Source organism: Crotalus tigris, unplaced genomic scaffold, assembly GCF_016545835.1.
Source record: "Crotalus tigris isolate CLP2741 ecotype Arizona unplaced genomic scaffold, ASM1654583v1 scf7180000017783.2778290, whole genome shotgun sequence".
Classification (NCBI taxonomy): domain Eukaryota; kingdom Metazoa; phylum Chordata; class Lepidosauria; order Squamata; family Viperidae; genus Crotalus; species Crotalus tigris.
The window spans coordinates 398399-418970 of record NW_024096633.1 but is presented as its reverse complement, the minus strand read 5'-3'; the positions used below and the strand labels follow the sequence as shown (position 1 = coordinate 418970).

Genomic DNA, 20572 nt, shown 5'->3' with positions numbered 1-20572 from the left:
GTAAAAGAGTTACTTTTCTATGATTCCACAGCAGCAAAGAGGTAGGGAATTTGATAGAAAGAGCAGGTTTGTTTTAAATTGCTGAAGCATATAGAACAGATGACCTTGAAAACTACAACATCCATTAGAGACACTCCTGATTGTATCTGTAGTCTCCTTTGAAAATGCAAAGTACAAACATCTTATTAAAAAACCTTAGACATTGTAATGGTTCAGAAGAACAATGACAGCCATGTGTCCTTGTAGCAGTGTTCCTCTTGGAGAGATGAACGGCAAGCTCAATTGCTTTACTATAATCTCTCTATTTCCATGCTTCATTTCCTTCGTTTAGCTGAGACCGGAGGGAAAAAAACAACATGTTCCCAAGCTTCTAACACCACAATGCATATAATAAACCTGAATGTAATGGAGATCAGAACTCCAAAATGAACATACCTCTCTACATGTCAACATTTATTTTTTAAAAAATGAAAAAAAAAGTTCTCCTGCATGAATCAGAAGACATAATATTAATATTAATAATAATCAATATATAGACAGCAACTTTCCTCCCATACCTACATAGGCATCACAAAACTGTGAGAATCACTTTCCACCTTTTCAATTGACATTTCCTGCAAACAACTGTAATAAGGCAATAGCATGTTTTGCAGATTTTCAGAATCGGAACTGCAGTCTATTTTCAGAATTACCCAGATATTTACAGATTTTTGGGGGGACTTAGTAGCCTTTCAGACAAATAGAAGTCACTGTGTTGGATTGTTTTGAGCCAGCAACTTGCATGCGACACTGCAAATGAAAAATGAAACCTTGCATTAATAGTATACAATATACTGTAGTACTATTTTAAATGGTAAATGAACTTTTTCCTCTTTCCTCCACCAAGCAGAGACTCTGAAGTCTCAACCCAGCAAAACTCAGAAGGCATCTACAGGGTATCATTGAATCACTGAGGTCACAGTGCAGTATTTATTCTTAGAGGTTAATTGCCTCTGCAGGTATATGAGATATGAGGGTTGCTATCTGTTTGTATATGGCCAAGCATCTTAATTTTACCAAAAATGCCATTTGATGCTCACTATTTGTTGTTCAGTGCAGTTCCTTGGGCAATTTTCTAATGAACATAAGCTTCACCAAGTCAAACAAAAAGAAAAGGAAAGGGGAAAAAAAGGTTAAAAAAAGATGGAGAAATATTTACAGATTTTTCTTAGTCCAGATACTGAGTTTCTCTTTCCCCTTCCCTTTAGTGCAATGTCATAAAAAAGTTCAAAGGCTATGAATACAAATTTTCTGGTCCAGTTCCATACATATCTGCAAGCCGTTTGAAACGAGGCCCCCAGTCACTGAGATAATCATAATTCTGATCAGAGTTTGAACTGACAGAATCTAAAGAGCTGAGTGATTCAGCCACTGAACCGTTTCCCTCAAATGCATATGTCTGCAGGGAATCGTATGGCGGAGCGCAGGGATCCACATCAGCTTCTTTTAGCCTTTCCCAAATAAATTCCCGAAAAATAACATTATCGGGGATGCTTTTAAAAGACGGTCTGCTCAAGAACTGGATCTCTGGAGTCACATCCCTCCTGATCTTGGTATCGCGAATGACATTGAGGTTTCTGAGGGCAGCCATATCAAAAGCCTCGGTGTCCTCCTCTCCACCTCCCTCATCATCGTATCGTACTATATTTTCCCTGATATCTCTCTCTTCATCTAAAACAAGAGGCTCTTTTTTCCGTCGTCTCATTGTAACAATCAGCAGGACAAGCACTGCAATAGAAGAAGTAAAACTTTAAGCAAAGTCGAATCAAGCTAATACACACATTACATTCCCCGTTCAGAATAAAACTATTCATAAATTATACAAGATAAACAGGTTTCTGATGGTTACACAATAAGGTTTGTTTGAGATTCTTTTTTATATATAGAAAAAGTTCCTTAAAATGGCTTTAAAGGCTTTTAGACATTAAAGGATCTATTACTATGTTCATTCTGATTTCATCATATGTATTTCTTATTTGGTACAGATTGCTAAAACATAGATTTTAAAGCAAGTTCAAGAAGAAAATTACAGCCTCTCAGCCATTAAATATAGAGACCTTTTTCTGAACTCTTAATTGCCCGACCAATAAAAATACATTCAAAAACTCTCTATGTGCACTTTAACTGTCAGGGTTTGGGAAGTGACTCCATTATTGAAGTGTATGAGTACAGATTATTGATCCTTGATTGGAAAATTCATAGTTGTTAAATAATAGCTAGCATAAGTTGTGGTTCATGCATTAAAAGCATTATAACACAGAGCACTTTGCTTTAACATGCAAAATACCTATCACGGATCTGTGAATTTTTTTGCACAGAGAGATGTTGGTATTTATTGACCCAGATCACTTCCCTGGATAACAATGTTTTTTGACATTTCTAATAGTTAAGATAATTTCTTGGTGGCTTTAGAGATGGGACATTCACAGAAGTACTGAAAAGACATAAATACTTTGTATATACACATTTAATCATTTGCAGCTGATATTAAGAATCAACAAAAACATAATTCAATCATACCACTCAAATTTCAAGTTATATACACATTTATCTTTAAGAATGACTTTCGTTAAAGATTTAGTTATTTCATTTTGAAAATAAAAAACAAAACATTATATACATTATATATTTGTATTAATTAAATATTCCTAAACACAACTGACATATTAAGGAAATCAATGATAATCCAAATTGCACTGGGTTATTTTAATAATGACCTCTGGTACTTTTGCAATATCATTATCACAATGTAAAATAGTGGCTCTTAATGTAGGTGCAAGCAATTGAAAAATTGAGCGTAATGTCTATACTATAACTACTATAATAAATATATATAATTTCCATAAAAGAACATATCAATGGTTGTACAGAAAGAAAAGAAACCTGGATTAAAATAAAGAAGATAACTGGCATGTATTTTCCATCTGAGTTGAAAAATAAAAGGTTACATTAGGGATTCATGGAGTAAGTATATTATCCTGGATAAATAAAAAATGGAAAATATTTATAACATATTTCAAATTCCGCCCCCAAATGGGTGCTGCTAGGCTTTTCTTTCTTTCTTTTAAAATTACTTTTGACTATTCTAAGTTACTAACTATGCCATGTAGCAAGCAGTTAATCTGTTCATTACACCAGTGAAAATGTGTTTTCACACTGTGACATGTTCAGCAGACTTTATCTGGGGAGTTAAATACCTGCTAATAAGTGCAAAATATATGAAACTTAGTAGATTTATCTGCTGAGAGGTACAATAAAAAGCAAGATAAAAAGAATGTTTTATGCGGCTTTGCCTTGCACAGCTCATGACTGCTTGAAGCCAAACCGAAAAAAAGTCCTTTGAAATGTTAAACAATTTAGCATATAAATGGCTTTAAGAGCATATTAATTTCTAATCACTTCAACTGCTCTTGCACAATAATTTTTAACCTCTATCTGAATAAAAGCTGTATGAAAAGCCATGCAAAATCCATAGCAATGTCTGAAAAACTAGTCAATTTTGCTTCAAATGCACTAATTGCTGGAGTTGAATGGAACTATTATAGAACAGAATTTTAAAATTAACAATGATGACATGTTTTTTTTTTAAAAAAGAAACCAGTATCAGCCACCACTAGTTCTAAAATAAGACACAGCTATTTTAGTTTTTTTTTTTAGCAGAAAACCAACAAAGCATTTGTGGAACTTTAAAGGCTAACAATAACATTAATTGTCCTTTCTCACCTCTATATTTTTGCTATTGGATTGTGATCATACATTTAGCTTGTATAAAAATAAATGTTTAAGCTTTTATAATACTATAGGATTCTTATTAGTATTAGGCTAAACAAGCAATTAAATTCACAGACAGAATTGTTCATTACTTTCAACGTACAAAATTCTTTTAGGCTTCAGAACAAAATACTCCAAATTTGTTTTCTGCTAACTTACAAATTATTTGAGATCTGTATTCACCAAAACAAAAATAACTGAGGAAAAGGAAGAAGGAATATAAGTATATGTTATAATCTAATGTGTCTCCAGCTTTTATTTACCTGAGCTTAAGAGCACAATAGCTTAGTCTGAAAGGTTACCCATATTCCAAGAGGACAGGAGGGAAACCTTATCCTCAATCTTCCATCTTTGCTCAAATAAATGCAAGAGCAGGAAACAGTTATGCAATAAAAGTTGCTTTTTCCAAGCCAGGAACATATCCCATAAAGTGGGAGGGGACAATCTGATGTGATAGGGCTAGGTACATATTGCTGATGGTTGGCAGGTAAAAGGCCTTTTCCCCCATTTTTCAAGAAGGCAGCTATTCTGCAATGAACATTACGGTAAATTTTGTTCACATCCCAATCTGCATTACACACTAGTTCCTGACAGTGAGAACAATTAATCAGTGGAACAGCTTGCCTCCAGAAGCGATAAATGCTCCAACACTGGAAGTTTTTAAGAAGAGACTGGACAGCCATTTGTCCGAAATGGTGTAGGGTTTCCTGCCCAAGCAGGGGGTTGGACTAGATGACCTCCAAGGTCCCTTCCAACTTTACTATTATTATTATTATTATATATATGTTTTCTGAGGTTTTCGCGGGTGTTTGTATGTAGGTCTTTGGTTGTTCGGGTTTTCTCCCGCGTAAAATTGGAAGTGTCTTGGCGACGTTTCGACGAAGTCCCATTCGTCATCTTCAGGCTGGTGCTTTCAGCTTTGTGCTTCGACCCCTCTGCAACTCAGACTAACCTGAGCACAACCAAACAGAACACTCCCCCAGCCAATCAGAGCACAGCCAAGCCCCTAACCATTCAGAACACACCTCCACCCAATCAGAACACAGCCAAGCTCCCACCCAATCAGTTCATACCCCCACTGGCAGTTAAAAGGAAGAAACAGCTAAGACCACACATTGCTGCTCAAAGCACGAAGCTGAAAACACCAGCCTGAAGATGACGAATGGGACTTCGTCGAAACGTCGCCAAGACACTTCCAATTTTACGTGGGAGAAAACCCGAACAACCAAAGACCTACATACAAATACCCGCGAAAACCTCAGAAAACACATACATACATACATACATACCATGGAAGCTAAGGCAGAAGAAAGAAAACATCTATTCCGCATATGCCGAATGAATGGGTATCCCCCGAGGTTTATTAAGCGACACAGTATGGCACCCGGACTACATAATGGACAATCAAGAGAGGACCTCCAGACACGGGTCATACGCGTGTCACTACCATACATCAGAAATGTGTCAGAGGCTACAGCCAGGCTTCTGGCACCCCACAACATACAGGTAGCCCACAAACCCACCCAAACCATACGAGCTAAGGTGATGCGCCCCAAAGATCAGCTCCCCACCGCCGAGAGATCAGCCATAGTTTATAAAATCAACTGTGCGGATTGCCAGAGTAATTACATAGGCGAGACCTCGAAAAGACTTAAGACCCGCCTACATGAGCATAGGCTAGCCATCAGACGGGGTGAACAACACTCCCAGATTTGGGCTCATGCAGTAGAATACGGCCATCGTTTTGATTTTGAGAATGCCCAAATCTTGGCTAACGATATCACAAAAAGAGGCCGCTTATTAAAAGAGGCATGGTTCTCAGAAACTGAATCCATCAATAGGCGTGTGGATTTGTGTGCAGCACACCAGGCTCTGAAAATATGGAATGCTGGTAGCCGCATTAACCGGGAGAGGGGACCTAATTCAAAGACTTACTATCCAGAAGACATCGCCCGACCCCCCTCCTCATGTAATCACATTAATGCAGCCCTCACTGATGGCCCCCCCTTCCTGGAACAACTACAGACCAGTCCTGGCAGACAACTGCGGACGGATTCGCCACGATCCGTAGAGAACGGAACAGCATGGAGATGGAATGGAAATGGATGGGGATTCGAGAAACTGGAAGAAAAACGGAATACAACCAGGTCCGGTAGAGATGAGGAGAACGACGATGAACCCCCCCATGAGGAGGCTACCAGACACAGCATGACAACTCGATCGCAATCCAGCAGGAGAATGCACCCCCCTTCGACACCCCCAGCGCAAAGTTATGGGATGAAACAGCGACTACAATTAAAGGGGAAGAGCACCGTATGGAGTGGGAATGGAGAACCAAGGACGGACGGTAACGTTGCCCACCGGCAACGGATGGAACAACGAGCCACTGACAATAGGACAACGACAAAAAACATCTTGACGGTGCGCAAGACAGAGCGTGTGGGAACGAACAGCGGACCGTACAGGGGAACCCAGGGGAAGAAGGAGGGGAGGAGGAACAATATGGGCGGGGGTTATGAATCTAGGGCACAATTCCGGGAGACGGATAAACAAGACCAAAATAGCCGTGAGGCTTGTAAGGATACTGAAAGTGATAATTGCCCACCCCCACTCGTAGAGGGAAGTCGTGTGTGGGATGGTGGTGGGGGGGAGGCTATGAGCAAGGAAGGCAAAAAGATCTGGACTCCCAACTCTGAAACAACTTATGACAGAATGCAGACTAGTAATGTGGGATGTAGGCTGGAGACCCAACCCGATCAGCTGGGGCCTATGACACGCTCCAGGAGCCGGAAGCAGACACTAAACAGCTGTATATAAGACTCTCCCCCGGCACTTACCTTTTAACCCTGACGATGTCAATTGTGTTTGACGAAAGCTCGGTGGATTAAAATTCTATTTTTATAGATACTCTCTTGGTGATCATTACTATTTGACTAACATGAATATTCCCAAGAGTCATGTTTTTGTTTTTATTTCCAATCATACATACATACATACATACATATATATATATGATGTTGTTTTACATCATAAGACTTTAAAAATTCAGTATAGGCAATCCTCAATTTATGACCACAATTGAGCCCAAAATTTCTGTTGCTAAGCAAGACAGTTGTTAAGTGAGTTTTGCCCCATTTTATGACCTTTCCTGCTACAGTTGTTAAGTGAATCATAGCATTGTTAATAATGTGGCTGTTAAGTAAATCTGGCTTCCCCATTGAATTTGCTTGTTAGAAGGTCACAAAAGATGATCATATGACCTCAAGGACACCGTGACCATCATATAGTTAAGGCAGTTGCCAAGTGTCTGAAGTCTGATCACATCACCATGGACATGATGCAATAGCTGTAAGTATGAAAAAATGGTCATAAGCCACTGTTTTCATAACCGTTGTAACTTTGAATGGTCACTAAATGAACTCCTATAGGTTGAAGACTACCTGCTGTTAACACATCCACAAATATTAAAGGCTTAAGAAACTCATTGAAGCTTCAATTCTAAATGGTAGTCAGTCTAATCCTGGTTTTCCTTAAAATTTCTGTATCAACAATTCCCATCATCTGAAGAAATGTTGGTCAATTGATAGGAATTCACTAGTCCAACTCATGTTATGCATGGAAGCATGTTATGTATGGAAGACTGTAGATGTTACTGAAGTCTAACTGCATAATGCTGTTCCGTATATGATTAGCATTTATGCTATCTCCACTGGTTTCATATTAATATGCCAACTTTGTAAATCATTTTAAGTGCTGCAAGAGTGGAAGACTTATTTCTGCTATTGTAACATTGTTCCATGTAGTCTTCCACAAAATACAGCTTTGACTTGCTACCTAGCTATAAAAAAATCATATCTTCATTTCTATTTGTTAGATTTTACTTTAACTCATATAGGTTTTTTTTAAAAAAATCATTGGAACAAAGCTTTTATTGATTGTTCAATAAAATCCAGGTTCTGGATGTGAATTATTGGTTTATTTTAGATGTATGTATACATGTACACATATCTCTCTCTCTCTCTCTCTCTCTCTCTCTCTCTCTCTCTATCTATCTATCTATCTATTTCTGAAATATTGTTTTATGCAAATAGAAGATAATATCTATAGCTCAGGGTTGAACTGTGGAGTTCTTGCTGGTCTTTGAACTTGTTTTTTTTTTCCTTATAGACATTCCAGTACCCAACTATTATTTGATTCTCCTAAATTGCTTTGAAAGAGACTTTAAAAGCCAAAAGGCAATACTGTATAAAAAGGCAACCCCTAAATAAAAATGAGATATCTAGTTTAAATACAAGCACTCTAAAGGCTGTACACTGCCTTAAAAAAAAAAAATCTAATCTACAGCACAAAACTAGGGAGAAAAAACTCAGTTCTACTCCTAACAATACAGTCCTTTGTATTGTAATACAATGACTTTTATTCTCACAAACAATTAAATTCAGTCCATAGCCACTAAAATTAACTCAATCCTGATCTGAAAAGGAACTTAACACGACTCTCTACAAAAGAGGTATCCTATGTGAAATACTGATGCAGATTTGGAAAAAAGGTTAATTAGACTGCACCATGTTTAAATACAATAACACTTGGTGAGAAGAAAGTATGGAAAAAGTTACTGCCATATTAAGCAGTTATTATTATGCTTTTGTGATATTAACAGAAAAAATACACTGCAATTGCCATATTATTCTCAGAGGCATTAAAGTTTTTTTTCCCTTTCTCTTTTAAAAATTATATACAGTGTAAATGAAATGACACACATCATAACAATTTTCTTTGATTTTGCAAATTGCAAAATTAGTTTTAGGAGTTTACTTCTGTTTTATTTGACCCCAGGCAGAGGCTAATGTAAAATCAGATTTCCATCTTGACTTATATCTAAAGTTTTTGACTACAATGGTACACTGTGTAATATACGTTTACGGCAACTTTTGAAACCTGGAGTCCTTCCACTATGCTGGATTTGCAGGGCAGTAACATAAGCAAGAATGAATGATGTCGGAATTGTTTGGGAAGTATGAATTTAATCTTTATTCTACATCTAATAAGTTAAATTCTCTCCAATATAACTTAAGAGTTCTCAGCAAAGTTGAATCTACCTTCAAATCTGCTTTGGTGTCAGTTGCATTTCTAGATCTCATAGATTTAATATATCAATTAGGAAATGTGTTTTTGAGCTTTAATGAGATAAAGGGCCATCTGGAGATCTCAGTCTTTACTTTTATCATAACTCATCACAATAATTACAGTACTTGGGGAAAATATTGCCATCCTAACTTTTATACCTGATATTTTTGGTGGAAACTGTTCTTAAGAACCTGCACTACAGGAAAAAAGAAAGTTAGGAAACTGAATGTTAGAAACACTTAGAAAGTTAGAACTCTTAGGAAAAAAGAGTGCCAATCCTGAAAAGGCTAACCAAACAAAAGCAAGAGTTATAATGAGATCTGAATTTGGCACAGCACCTGTTGAGAGTTAACTCTACAGAGTCAGTGAGCAATCATATAAAACTAAACATTATCACTGTAAAAAGAAAGGACAAATAGAAACAAATGAATCCCATTCATTCATTTTTCTCCATTTAGAGAAAAAATTATCATTTAAAAAGATTTTATTCCTGTATTTATAAATAAGGCTAGTCCATTATTAACAGTAGATTCTATGAATATTGTCTTTCTACTTTCTTCAATAAATATTATTTATCCTTGGATTTTCCTGTGGGCTTATCTAATTGGTTCCAGTCCAGCTACCAGATAAAGCCTGAAAGAGCCTAGTGGTGAATTTATTAGCATAGTTCTACATTTAATTACATAAGCAATTTTTGACAACCAGGAAGAAGTAGAGATTTCAATAAAAAAAATAGGTATATCAAAATAATAATGATGTTACTGTTTTCTCATCAAGTTCTTTTCCAGCTTATCTGAATTGCTGTGCTTGAGAAAATAATGTATTTTTAAATATTCCTGTAAATCTGTAAGTGAAATTTCATCCATTCCATATATTATATCATTGTTTTGTTTAAGAAATAATTTTGAGCAAGCAGAATTCTATAGTGTCCTTTGACATGGGGAACATTATGAAATTAGATCATACAGATGGGGATTGGAAGTTTCTAGTCTGACTGATTATATGCAATGTGATAGGGCTGGGGAAAGTTTCAGTTCAAAGTTTATTATATAAATGGAAATGATTTCCTAAATAGATAATGCAAAATGTACTCCAGTAAAATAGGAATTTTGGATTATCTTTAGACAAACTCTATTTGTCCAGAAATATACAGACCGAAAGCCATAATTACAAAATAAATAAAACATCAGACAATAATTGAGCTCACTGGCCACATTTAAGAGAATGTAACCCATCTTAGTGCTTCCTTAATATATTGCTTTTCTATCATTTTGCCAATGTATTATTAGTTCTATGAGATCTATTTCTTTTAAAAAAGAATGGAATCTAAAATATGTACATTCACATAGATCCCAAATAAACTAACCTGTGATTAAAGATAACACTTTTCTAACTATCATAGATTTTGGTGCCTTTTGTATCAGATAAGACTGCATAAGCACATGTTATAGGCTGAGTAAAATGACCTGATCTGATAAGAATTCTGGCTTTTTTCAAATTCAGTTCACATTGTTGTGTCTATCTTTTAGATGCTCAACTGGCTGCAGGATATATGAAAAAGGTCATCAGATATCATTACCATCAAAAATTTGTGCAACATTGTTCCATCAATTTAAACACAATAGCATCACTGCCTGTTTTTTTGATGAAGCCAAGTTTTCTTGCTATTTATTTTTGTAATTATGCATCTTATTTTCTTGTTTTAACTGTTAGTCATTCTGAATGATCACTCCAAAAATACATCAAATAAGTTAATTAAAAAAAAATCAAGACATTACGGGAATTAAATGTTATAAACATCTGAAGATTCAGATACAACCACATCTACTGATTTTAAGCAAATCTGGACCTTACCACTACCTTTATATGAGATTATCTTAAAAACTCTTACTTTTAGCCTCTATACTTCTTGCAATAAAAAGGCAATAATTAAAAACAACGAAAATAACAGTATTTCATGTATTCTGATGCCGGATTGTTCTCTTCAATGAAGAAACCACACAGACGTACCTAGCAGTGTCAACACGCAAGCCAGGATTGCTATGAGTGCTCCAGTACTAAGTCCAGCTGGTAAGATGTAGGCCTCTGCATTACATGTTTGGGCAATGCCATGTGCATCACAGTCACAGACTCGAATCGTGAGTGTATTGGTGCTACTCAGCGAAGGAGAGCCACTGTCTAGAATGAATATTGGCAAATAATAAACCGACTGTTCTTGCCTCCGAAAGCTATTTCGTCTGGTGAGTATAGATGCTGTATTGTCTAGATCAAGGAAAAGACAAAAGGAAGATAAAAACATTTTCTTAAAGAAAAAAAGTCTGGTTTTTTAGATTAATTTTAATAGTATCTTAGCTTGGCAATGTAAATAAATATGCCTCATAATTTGAAAGTACAAAGCACAGTCCCTGGAAGTAAGCATATAGATTGCAATGGCCCTTTGTAAATAGTTAATAAAAAGGTTTATTCCTAATCTCTCATTCTTATATGCTATTTGAACTATGAAAAACCTTCCGCGTTTCCTGATGGCAGACTTGAAATTCTAGGTATTAATACAACAGCACAAGAAAGACAATAGAAAAGGTTAAAAGTTCTTGCTTCAACTGTGCTAAGGATAGTGAAAAAATGTCCTTAAATATGTTGTTAAAATACAATTCCCAGCAACCCCAGCCAGTTAATGATTGGATGCTGCATGTTGTAATTCAGTAATACTTAGAGAGCCATAATTTCTATCCATGACTTATGCCCATTATAATTGGCTCAACTGAGATATAGTTCCACTCCAACATGTTCAAATTAAACCACCTTGGATTATGTACTTGGGTCCTGATATCAGATGCAAGTATGTACTGCAAATCACGGATCATGACATATATTTTACCACGTATTGCCTCCTGGTTCATGTTCCTCTTTTTAGACCTATGGTTCATGTTCCTCTTTTTAGAAATGCAGGGACTAAACATATAAACTGTAGAATGCATGTAAGAAAAATAGTGAGGAGATGTGCTTTCCTGTGAGAACAGAAAGGATTTCCCTTTGTTAATGAGAACTGAGATTATGTTAGCACTCAAGAAAATCACATATTCTCCAAAGATCATCCCAGTGTCCAGTTAAGAGTTCATTATGCCACTTTTTAGGATTTGGGCAGATGTATTATATAGAATATTTGGACCAAATGCTACTAGGTCACTTTTGACTCATTTTGCATGGTCTTTTCAGGAGTGTTCTCCAAATGGCTTGATCCAATTCATAAATGCCGGTAATTACTGTATACTGCAATTATGCTGTCAGATATAACTAAACAGAGGTAGAATAAGTAACCATTTTCTCCACTTGCTTCAACTTGTCTTCGGTGTTATGGGATTGATCCTCTTCAAGCAGACCTCTACATTTTGCAAGAATTATTCTTGGCTGTCCACTTAGGTGCTACTGTAGATCCAAGAGACTGAAGTTAGAGCTCTTATACGAAACTATTTTTAAAACCTAACTTTCAGGTAGGCAAGCAGGCAGGCAGGAGGCCCAGAAGCATCAACAAATGTAGCAAAGTAAAAGAAGTTTTAACAAAGCTGCCAGCCTTTGGCACCATTAAAATTAAAAAGAATCAGACAGCTTTTGTTTACTATGTGTAAACCAGATTCTTTCACTAATGAAATCTGATTTTGAAGGGAAAATTGCCCATTGATTAAAAAAAAAAAAACACCACTGCCTATTGTTGGTAAGTTGCCCATGGTTAACAAAACTACATAACAGCTTCCTTTTTTTTTTTTTTTTTACTTTACTTCAACAGAATTACTGTTTCCCTGCTATTCTGGGTTTCGGTGGCAAAGATCTCCCTTAACAGTTTTGGCAGGAATGCTACATTTGTTTAATATGGGAGAATAAACCCGGTAGTGTCAGAAGCAAGAGTACGCGTAAACTGTTCATAGTAAAAGGACTAAGTAATAATCACAATTGCAATGCTAAATTGGAAATGAAATAATAATAGCCTCAACTACCTCCCTATTGTTCTCTAGAGATTATCCCCAATTGATCCCTTCTCTGTAAATACAATAATAAATAGGGAAGCTATTGGCTTTCTTTATGATATATACTTTTATCTTTAAAATCAGTTGATCCCAAGGTGTTTCTCTGACTGCTCTTAGACCTTAAAATTGTAATCAAGTCATAATATCAGATCAAAGTAATTTTGGCTTTCTTCTTACCATTCCCCTCACCCATGGGAAAAAATCTTTTTTAAAAAACTGAAAGCAAGACACATTTACTGTAATCATATCCTTATGTGACTTGGACTAAAAATAAACTCGTATTCTCTGTTTAGATTAATCAAGTGAAAATCACTTGATCTTGCCTGCTGCATAAGGCAGTGTTATTAAAGCACGCACATGCACAAAACACAATCAACTAACCAACCAAAACCTTAAATACTTTATAAAACAAATCTATTTATAAGCCCATCTTCTTTTCTTTATATTGTGGGCAAGTTAAAGTTGCCAAGAAAAAAAATGCAGATTGGATTTTGGACAGTAGTCAATGCCTTTTTTTTAAGGAAAGTTCCAGTAGCCTTGGAAAAAAAGCACTAGTTTGCCTCTTCAAGAAATCTGGCTTAGATCCACAGTGATGGACTATTGTCTTATATCCAAACTTCCTTCTTGGTTAGGTTATGGCAAAGTAGTAGGATGCCAAAAACAAAGATTCTGGAAGGTAGGGATTATGTGAACTCTTGGCAGTAGGAATGCAAGCCAGGAATGGATCAGAAACTGCATAAATTGCCCTCATTGGTATCCTATAATTAGATATATATGATGAAAAAGTAACCAATATTGCCCTATTAGATGTTTTTCCACTTTCAGTTATGTGAATCACAGAAAATTTATGGGCTTCACTGAGAGCTGGGAGTGGGCGGGACTATTGGCCAAGATTCCACCTCTTCCTGAGCAGGCAAGTGGTGAAAATTAATCCCAGGAGAATATTAATATGAGGTTCCCAGGGCTTATTTCTCTTCCTCATCTTGTCTAACATCTACATGGATGAGATGATCTGTTAGTATGGAGTCAGGTATCATCAATATGTTGATGATATACTGATGAGTCAGTTTTATACAGAATCAGATTCAACCCAAGCAAGACAGAGTGGCTTTTGGTTCAGAATCTACTTTGGCTGTTCTTGAAGTTCCACTCCCCTGAAAATGCAGGCTTGTACTCCAAGGGATCCTTCTGGACTCCAGGTTTCTGCTGGAGAAGCTGTGAATACTATGTCAAGCTATGGATACTTAATAATAATAAAGTTGGAAGGGACCTTGGAGGTCATCTAGTCCAACCCCCTGCTCAGGCAGGAAACCCTATACCATTTCAGACAAATGGCTGTCCAGTCTCTGCCAAGTAGTTTTGATGTTGCTAGAAATGTACAGACTGAAAATGTTTCCTTATGCTCTTGCTATTTGCATTTGTATTTGCAATTTACTCAACATTGGACAACCCTTGAAAACCAAAAAGAAACTTTAGCTAATACCAAATACAGTCATCCTCATGCTTAATGATATTGTATAAACCCACATTTATGGTTTGTTTCCAGATTCAGTTCAAGGTTCCGGTCATTGCCAAGAAAATACTATAGGAAACCATACTTGCCACTCATGGTTTATGCTTAAATTATCAGGACATACTATATATTTAATAAACTTGACAAAATATATTGTTGTAACAAATCTTAGCATGTTCAAATTAAAATTTAAGAAATCAATCTATGTAGTCAGAAGAACATCTATCAGAAAATGATTCATTAATGTGAAAATACTGTATATCTCAAAAATTAAAATGAGTGCAAATGAATCAGAAATGCAAATTTTGAATATTCATTTGTCCTTCACACAAAAATTACATTGCTATCTATTTAAAGAACTGCATTTAGAATCTAATAATAAAATGGCACCTGATTTATATTTGAAAACTGCTATTAAAACTAATACATAAATCAAAGAAATATACACTGAACTCAGTTTCAGTCTTCAGGATCAGGGCTAAGCAGATACAAGAACAATTAATTTTGATAATGGAATATATTTAAGTTCTTCAAATGAGGTCATAGCAATGATTTCAGTTTACATACAAAAATAGATAATGGATTTAATAGATAATGGATTTTTTTTTTAAAAAAACTGCCAGTTTTAATATTTTACAACTAAAATATGTCTTATTTCTGGAAGACTTTGCATTGTATATTCAATTATAGTAGGCATTTATTTTTATTTTATTTATTTTATTTTTATTTATTATAGTTATTTATTAACTATAATCCTCAAGTGGTGGATTGTAAAACTACATATCCAAAAGCCATAGCTGACACCTAAACAAGTTCCTCTTTTGAAAAAAATGTTGAGTGTGGCCCCTCATCACCCAAAACATGTCCATCTTTAAGACAGAAAATCACCAGATTGTCTAGTTTGAAGCACAACTCCGGTTGTCTCAAAACAGAAGTATAACTGATATGGAATGCCTAATAACAATAGAAGAACTGACAGGGAAAGTTCAGTGAGAGGAATCAAAAGGCCAGTGCAATAAAATAGTACAATAGAGCAAGAAATATGTACAGTATAAACAAAAGGGGAAAATAATGCATGCCTTCTTTGATAGGGTGGCAAGTCTACCAAACCTGGAAAGTCAATAATCCTGGAATCAAGGGTAAAGCAAAATGATTTTTCTCCTTCCGAACATCATTTACAGGCCAAGAACCAATATCTTTCAGGAGAATGAGTTAATCACATTCTGTTACTGATACCTGCCTCATGGCTGATACAAAATGTTTCCTCCAGGATTTTTCTTCATCATCCAATATTAAAAAATGAATAAAACAAGATTAAAACTTTGCAAAACAATACTAATATGTACCCATCAGGAATATAGGATTATTTTCAGGAGACTGAAATGACACTAACAGCCAGAAATGTGGAAGTTTTAGCTCTTGCCTCCAATTTATGATTGATGTGACATATATATTGCAAGTAATGTGTGGAAAAATATTTTGTCACAAGTTTTTAAAAGTTTATTTCTGTATTTCTGGAGCCTATAAATGAAAACAATTTGGTTAAGTATTAAGGCACCTGGCTAGAAACCAGGAGACTGTGAGTTCTAGTTCTGCCATAGGCACGGAAGCCAGCTGGGGGACTTTGGGCTTGTCAATATCTTTCAGCTTGACTTAACTCATAGGGTTGTTGTTAGGGGAACATAGGAGGAGGAAGGAGTATTAGGTATGTTCGCTGCCTTGAATTATTTGCAGGATTTTTTTTAAAAAAAATCTACATCTAAATCTGAAGCCCAGTAATGTTAATGCATGAGCCGAGGTGGCGCAGCAGTTAGAGTGCAGTACTGCAGGCCACTTTAGCTGGCTGTGTTCAGCAGGTCAGCGGTTCAAATCTCACCGGCTCAAGGTTGACTCAGCCTTCCATCCTTCCATCCTTCCGGGGTAGGTAAAATGAGGACCCAGATTGTTGGGGGCAATGTAAATATATATATATACATTGCTTACTAGTGTACACCGCTTAGAGAGTGCTTGCACTTAAAACGGTATAAAAGTCTCATAAATAAATAAATAAATGCTCTAAAGCAGGAGTAAGCAACCTTAGCTCTTTTATGACTCGTGGACTTCCTGGCTGGGTCAGGAATTCTGGGAGTTGAAGTCCACGAGTCGTAAAAGAGCCAAGGTTGCCTAGCCCTGCTCTAAAGTATAATTTCATTTAGAAAAAAAATAATAATAAAAAAGTGAAAATATTTAATTTAACAAAGGATTTGAAGCCCATCTGTTTGGTTCCTAGACTGAAATGATTTAACTAACACCTTTTTTTCCCTTGACAGAGGATCTATAGATAAGAAATTACTTTGAGGTATGATGGCTTTTAATTATTATTTTTTTCCTGACGAAGAAGTTACTCTAGGTCAGGGGTGGGGAACCTTGGCTCTTTCGTGACTTGTGGACTTGAACTCCCAGAATTCCTGAGCCAGCATGGGAAGTCCACAAGTCATAAAAGAGCCAAGGTTCCCCACTCCTGCTCTAGGTAACAGTCAGTGTTTAGAGTGGTAGCATGTTTGTTTTGAAATATCCTTAGGCTAGCAATCGTGATTGATACCTTACCTTTATTATCTTGTAATGTGAAGTTGTGGTTGTTTGTGGCATCTCCTGCCAAACTGAAGGAAAACTGATGACCACTAGGCGGGTCATCTCTGTCAATGGCACTGATTCTTTGAATGATCTAAGGAGGGAAAAACATCATCTTCATATCAGATTTTGGGTTGTTTTCATTACAATGTAATTATTTTGTATTAAGAATACATAATTACTCTTAGAGAACATTTAAATAGTAATATGACCTAAAATCTATTCTTATTAAAAGTACTTTTCGGAATCTATATTGAAGGGGTTTTTTTTTAACAGCTCTCCTTGCTGGAAAATAACATGATAAAAAAGACAGGCACTTTTCAATTACTCCCTTGCCATAACATAATATATCAGTAGAATAAATTTTACTTTCTCAGACAGACTTTATTTTTTGAAATTGGCTCCAAGTGGTGGAACTTTTATATCAATTTTTGGGAACAAAAGACAACAAAAGTGTTTTGAAAGGGTTTCTAGAAAGAGGGAAGTAAATTTCCATGTATGTAATTCTTGGAACAATAAAAATGACAAAAATATTCTTCTTTACTTCCTCTTTTGCCACCCTGGGTGTTGAGGGAAAAAAATATTGTTAATTTATAAATTTAACTTCAGGTGAATTAAACAGAAATTATAAGGCCGTTTCAATTCATACTATATCACACATTTTAATGTTGTTATTCTGATCTGTAATCCGGGCCTGTTTAACACTTTTGAGGGCGAGACATTTTCCTGAAAATACTTCCAAAATCAAATTCATATTGTTTTGGGCAATGTTACCATTTCAAAGCCCCACAGAGTAGATTAAATTATTACTTTTAAAAGAAACAAATAGGGGAAATGATAGCTTTGATGGGTTCAGTGATTTTAATTACTTTTAAGAGAAAAAAATACTGTCGGCCAAAGAGATCATTTTTAAAGAAGCTGGCAAATGGTCCATCAAACTAAAAGCTTAAGCTTTTGCCTAAAGGACTTAGCATAAACTCAAATGTTTGAACTCTGTTACCCTGACAGTTATTTTCCCAAGATGTAATAATAGAACTGATTCAAAAATATGTTGCAGGCTTCCTTTTCCACATGACAGGGGAAGACCTTGAAGCTCATGTATAGTCCTTAAAAACCTTGGTAGAACCCCAGTGCCCCTCCAAAAATTCCATGCAAGGTGTATTTTTAAGTAATAAAAGAAACTATAAGTGCATTATAAATAATAATTGTAGTAATTAGTTTAGTACACTTAAATATCAGTCAAGACCTGAAAAACATTAACCTTAAATGGAAGAATGTGGAGGCTGTAACTGCTGACCGAAATTTGTGGAGTACATTTGTAGCCCAATGTACTTAGCACAGGATGTGATAATAAATGTAAATGTTGCTATTTGTCTTGACACTACATATCTCTTCTTCTTAGTCATGCTTTGTAAAATAGGTTGACTCACTCTTTTTTATGGCAACCACTGAGATATAGGACACTGCTATCATGTCATCCCAGATCTTCTTTTCATTAAACTAGATATACCCAATTCCAACATTCAAGTCCCTTAATCATCTTTGTTGCTCTTCTCTGCATTCCGTCTAGAGTCTCAACATCTTTTTTACATTGTTGCCACCAAAACTGGATACAACATTCCTAGTGTGGTCTTACCAAGGCATTATAAATTGTCATTAACAATTCACCTGATCTTGATTCTATCCCTCGTTTAATACAGCCAAGATAGTGTTGGCTTTTCATAAATATTAAAAATAATTAAGGCCCTATTCCTCAAAAAAAAAAAAAAAAAATCCTGTGGAATTCCTAGCAACCTCTCATGGGATACTAATGTTCTTCAGAGCACTTGTTGAGAAAGGGTGATCTAGGGATTTTGATGTGTCCTTAAACTTCCCAGGAAGTATTGTATGAACAGAAGCATTGTATAAAACAGAAACCAGAAATGTCTAAAAGAATGGAAATGGGTTATTTTCATCAGTTAAGAAGTCTAGAAGATGTTCCAAGCTGTGTGTAACGTAGATTCACCTGTAGAGTTTTGCAGTGGGATCTTGGATAATAAAGGTTTCAGACCTAGTTAGTGCTTATTTTAGCTTCAAATCAACATGTCAGTTTTACTGAAATGAATTTATTATGTTTTAACTTAAAAGAGGCATCGCTGTAAATTAAATTATTGTTTTGTAGAAAATATCATCAAGCTGTTTTGAATATAAATCCACACCTGGCCAGGTACTGCATTTTCACAGACTGTTGTTTCATAATCCATGGCAAACTCAGGTGCATTGTCGTTAATATCCAAGATAGTGATGGCCACATATCCCCTCCCAATTTGTGAAGGGTTTTCTGATAAAAAGAACAAAAGGGAATTTTATTATAAACCAAGTCTGCAAGTATCTAATATATTATGTTTAATTGCATTAACAAAATGAAGTTGTCAGTGGAAAAAGAAGTGACAATGACAACAGCAAAATGCAGTAGTTGCAATATCTCATCAAATCAATGATTTATTAGATACGTTCTCCTTTTATTTCCACTACCTCTTATTTACTACTTCAGCTAAATGCAAAGGAATAAACCTGGGTAATCTACCCAGCTTCTTGAATTTTCTAGTTTCAGCTATCACCAGCAGAATCTAATGAAACTACTCTCTTTGACGATAATGTAGGTATTGACATAGTAGTTACACACAGTAAATTCCAATTTGCAGTAACAAAGATTAGTAATAAACCTCTGTTATCCATAATATGTCAAATATAATCCTAGGGTTCCAAAGACTTACATGATCAATCAATTCTATATTGTCCTTTTAATGCCATTTATTAACCAATTTCCTTCCTATCTCTGAATCCATAAAAGTGATTACTGCAGTTTGCATACAACATTAAAATATTAGAGCTGTTTCTACAACAACAGACACACATTTTATCTTATGATACATAGAAGTTTTAACATACAGAGAATTATCATGGAATAGAATAAATATTAATTCTTTGTATTTCTATTTATAGCTAGAAGCTTCCATTGATATAGGATTTGATTCAAACTTGCTTAGCCAATACAGTGAAAATCAACACTTTATAAAGTTTCCATTTTTTAAAAAAATTGGCAACTTACGGCTTTCCATTGCTAAGACAGTAATATTATGAACAGCATTTGTCTCTCTGTCCAATGTCTTTGCTGTAGTAATAACCCCAGTGTTGGCATCAATATTGAAATACCTTTCTAAGTCTGTATTTCGATCTATTGAATACCTGGATGAAAGATGAAAGCAAATTTTTGATGTATGTATAATTGCAGTTTGTTAAAAATGTTTTATTGATTTCACATTAAGGTGAAAGAGTTTTACTATTTTCTCTCTTCGTCTAAATTTTTTTTTGAAGCTGACCTTTTATTATCTTCCTAAACAAAGAAAGTGCATTATACAATGTTATCTGCTTCTGTAAAATGCACTGTGGTAGCTTAGTTCCTATATTCCATAACACTTTTCTTAAGGGAAAAGGGAGATCACAAGCA

The 20572-nt window shown here is 35.5% G+C and overlaps 1 protein-coding gene across 4 annotated transcripts in view; it reads right to left on the bottom strand.

Annotated features, from left to right (window-relative positions):
- Nucleotides 1-440: 440 nt before the first annotated feature.
- The window catches only part of CDH7 (cadherin 7), a 126387-nt gene continuing 106255 nt past the window's right edge, over nt 441-20572 (bottom strand). For 3 of the 4 annotated variants that reach the window (XM_039342273.1, XM_039342275.1, XM_039342274.1), the window contains 5 exons: nt 20174-20310; nt 19281-19402; nt 17059-17176; nt 10948-11199; nt 441-1767 (listed from right to left, as the gene is read on the bottom strand). In XM_039342273.1, the coding sequence (XP_039198207.1) occupies nt 1274-1767; nt 10948-11199; nt 17059-17176; nt 19281-19402; nt 20174-20310 (1123 nt within the window). In that variant the 3' untranslated portion in view covers nt 441-1273. The remainder of the gene's footprint in view (nt 1768-10947; nt 11200-17058; nt 17177-19280; nt 19403-20173; nt 20311-20572) is intronic. The other variant, XM_039342272.1, reaches the window with a different exon arrangement.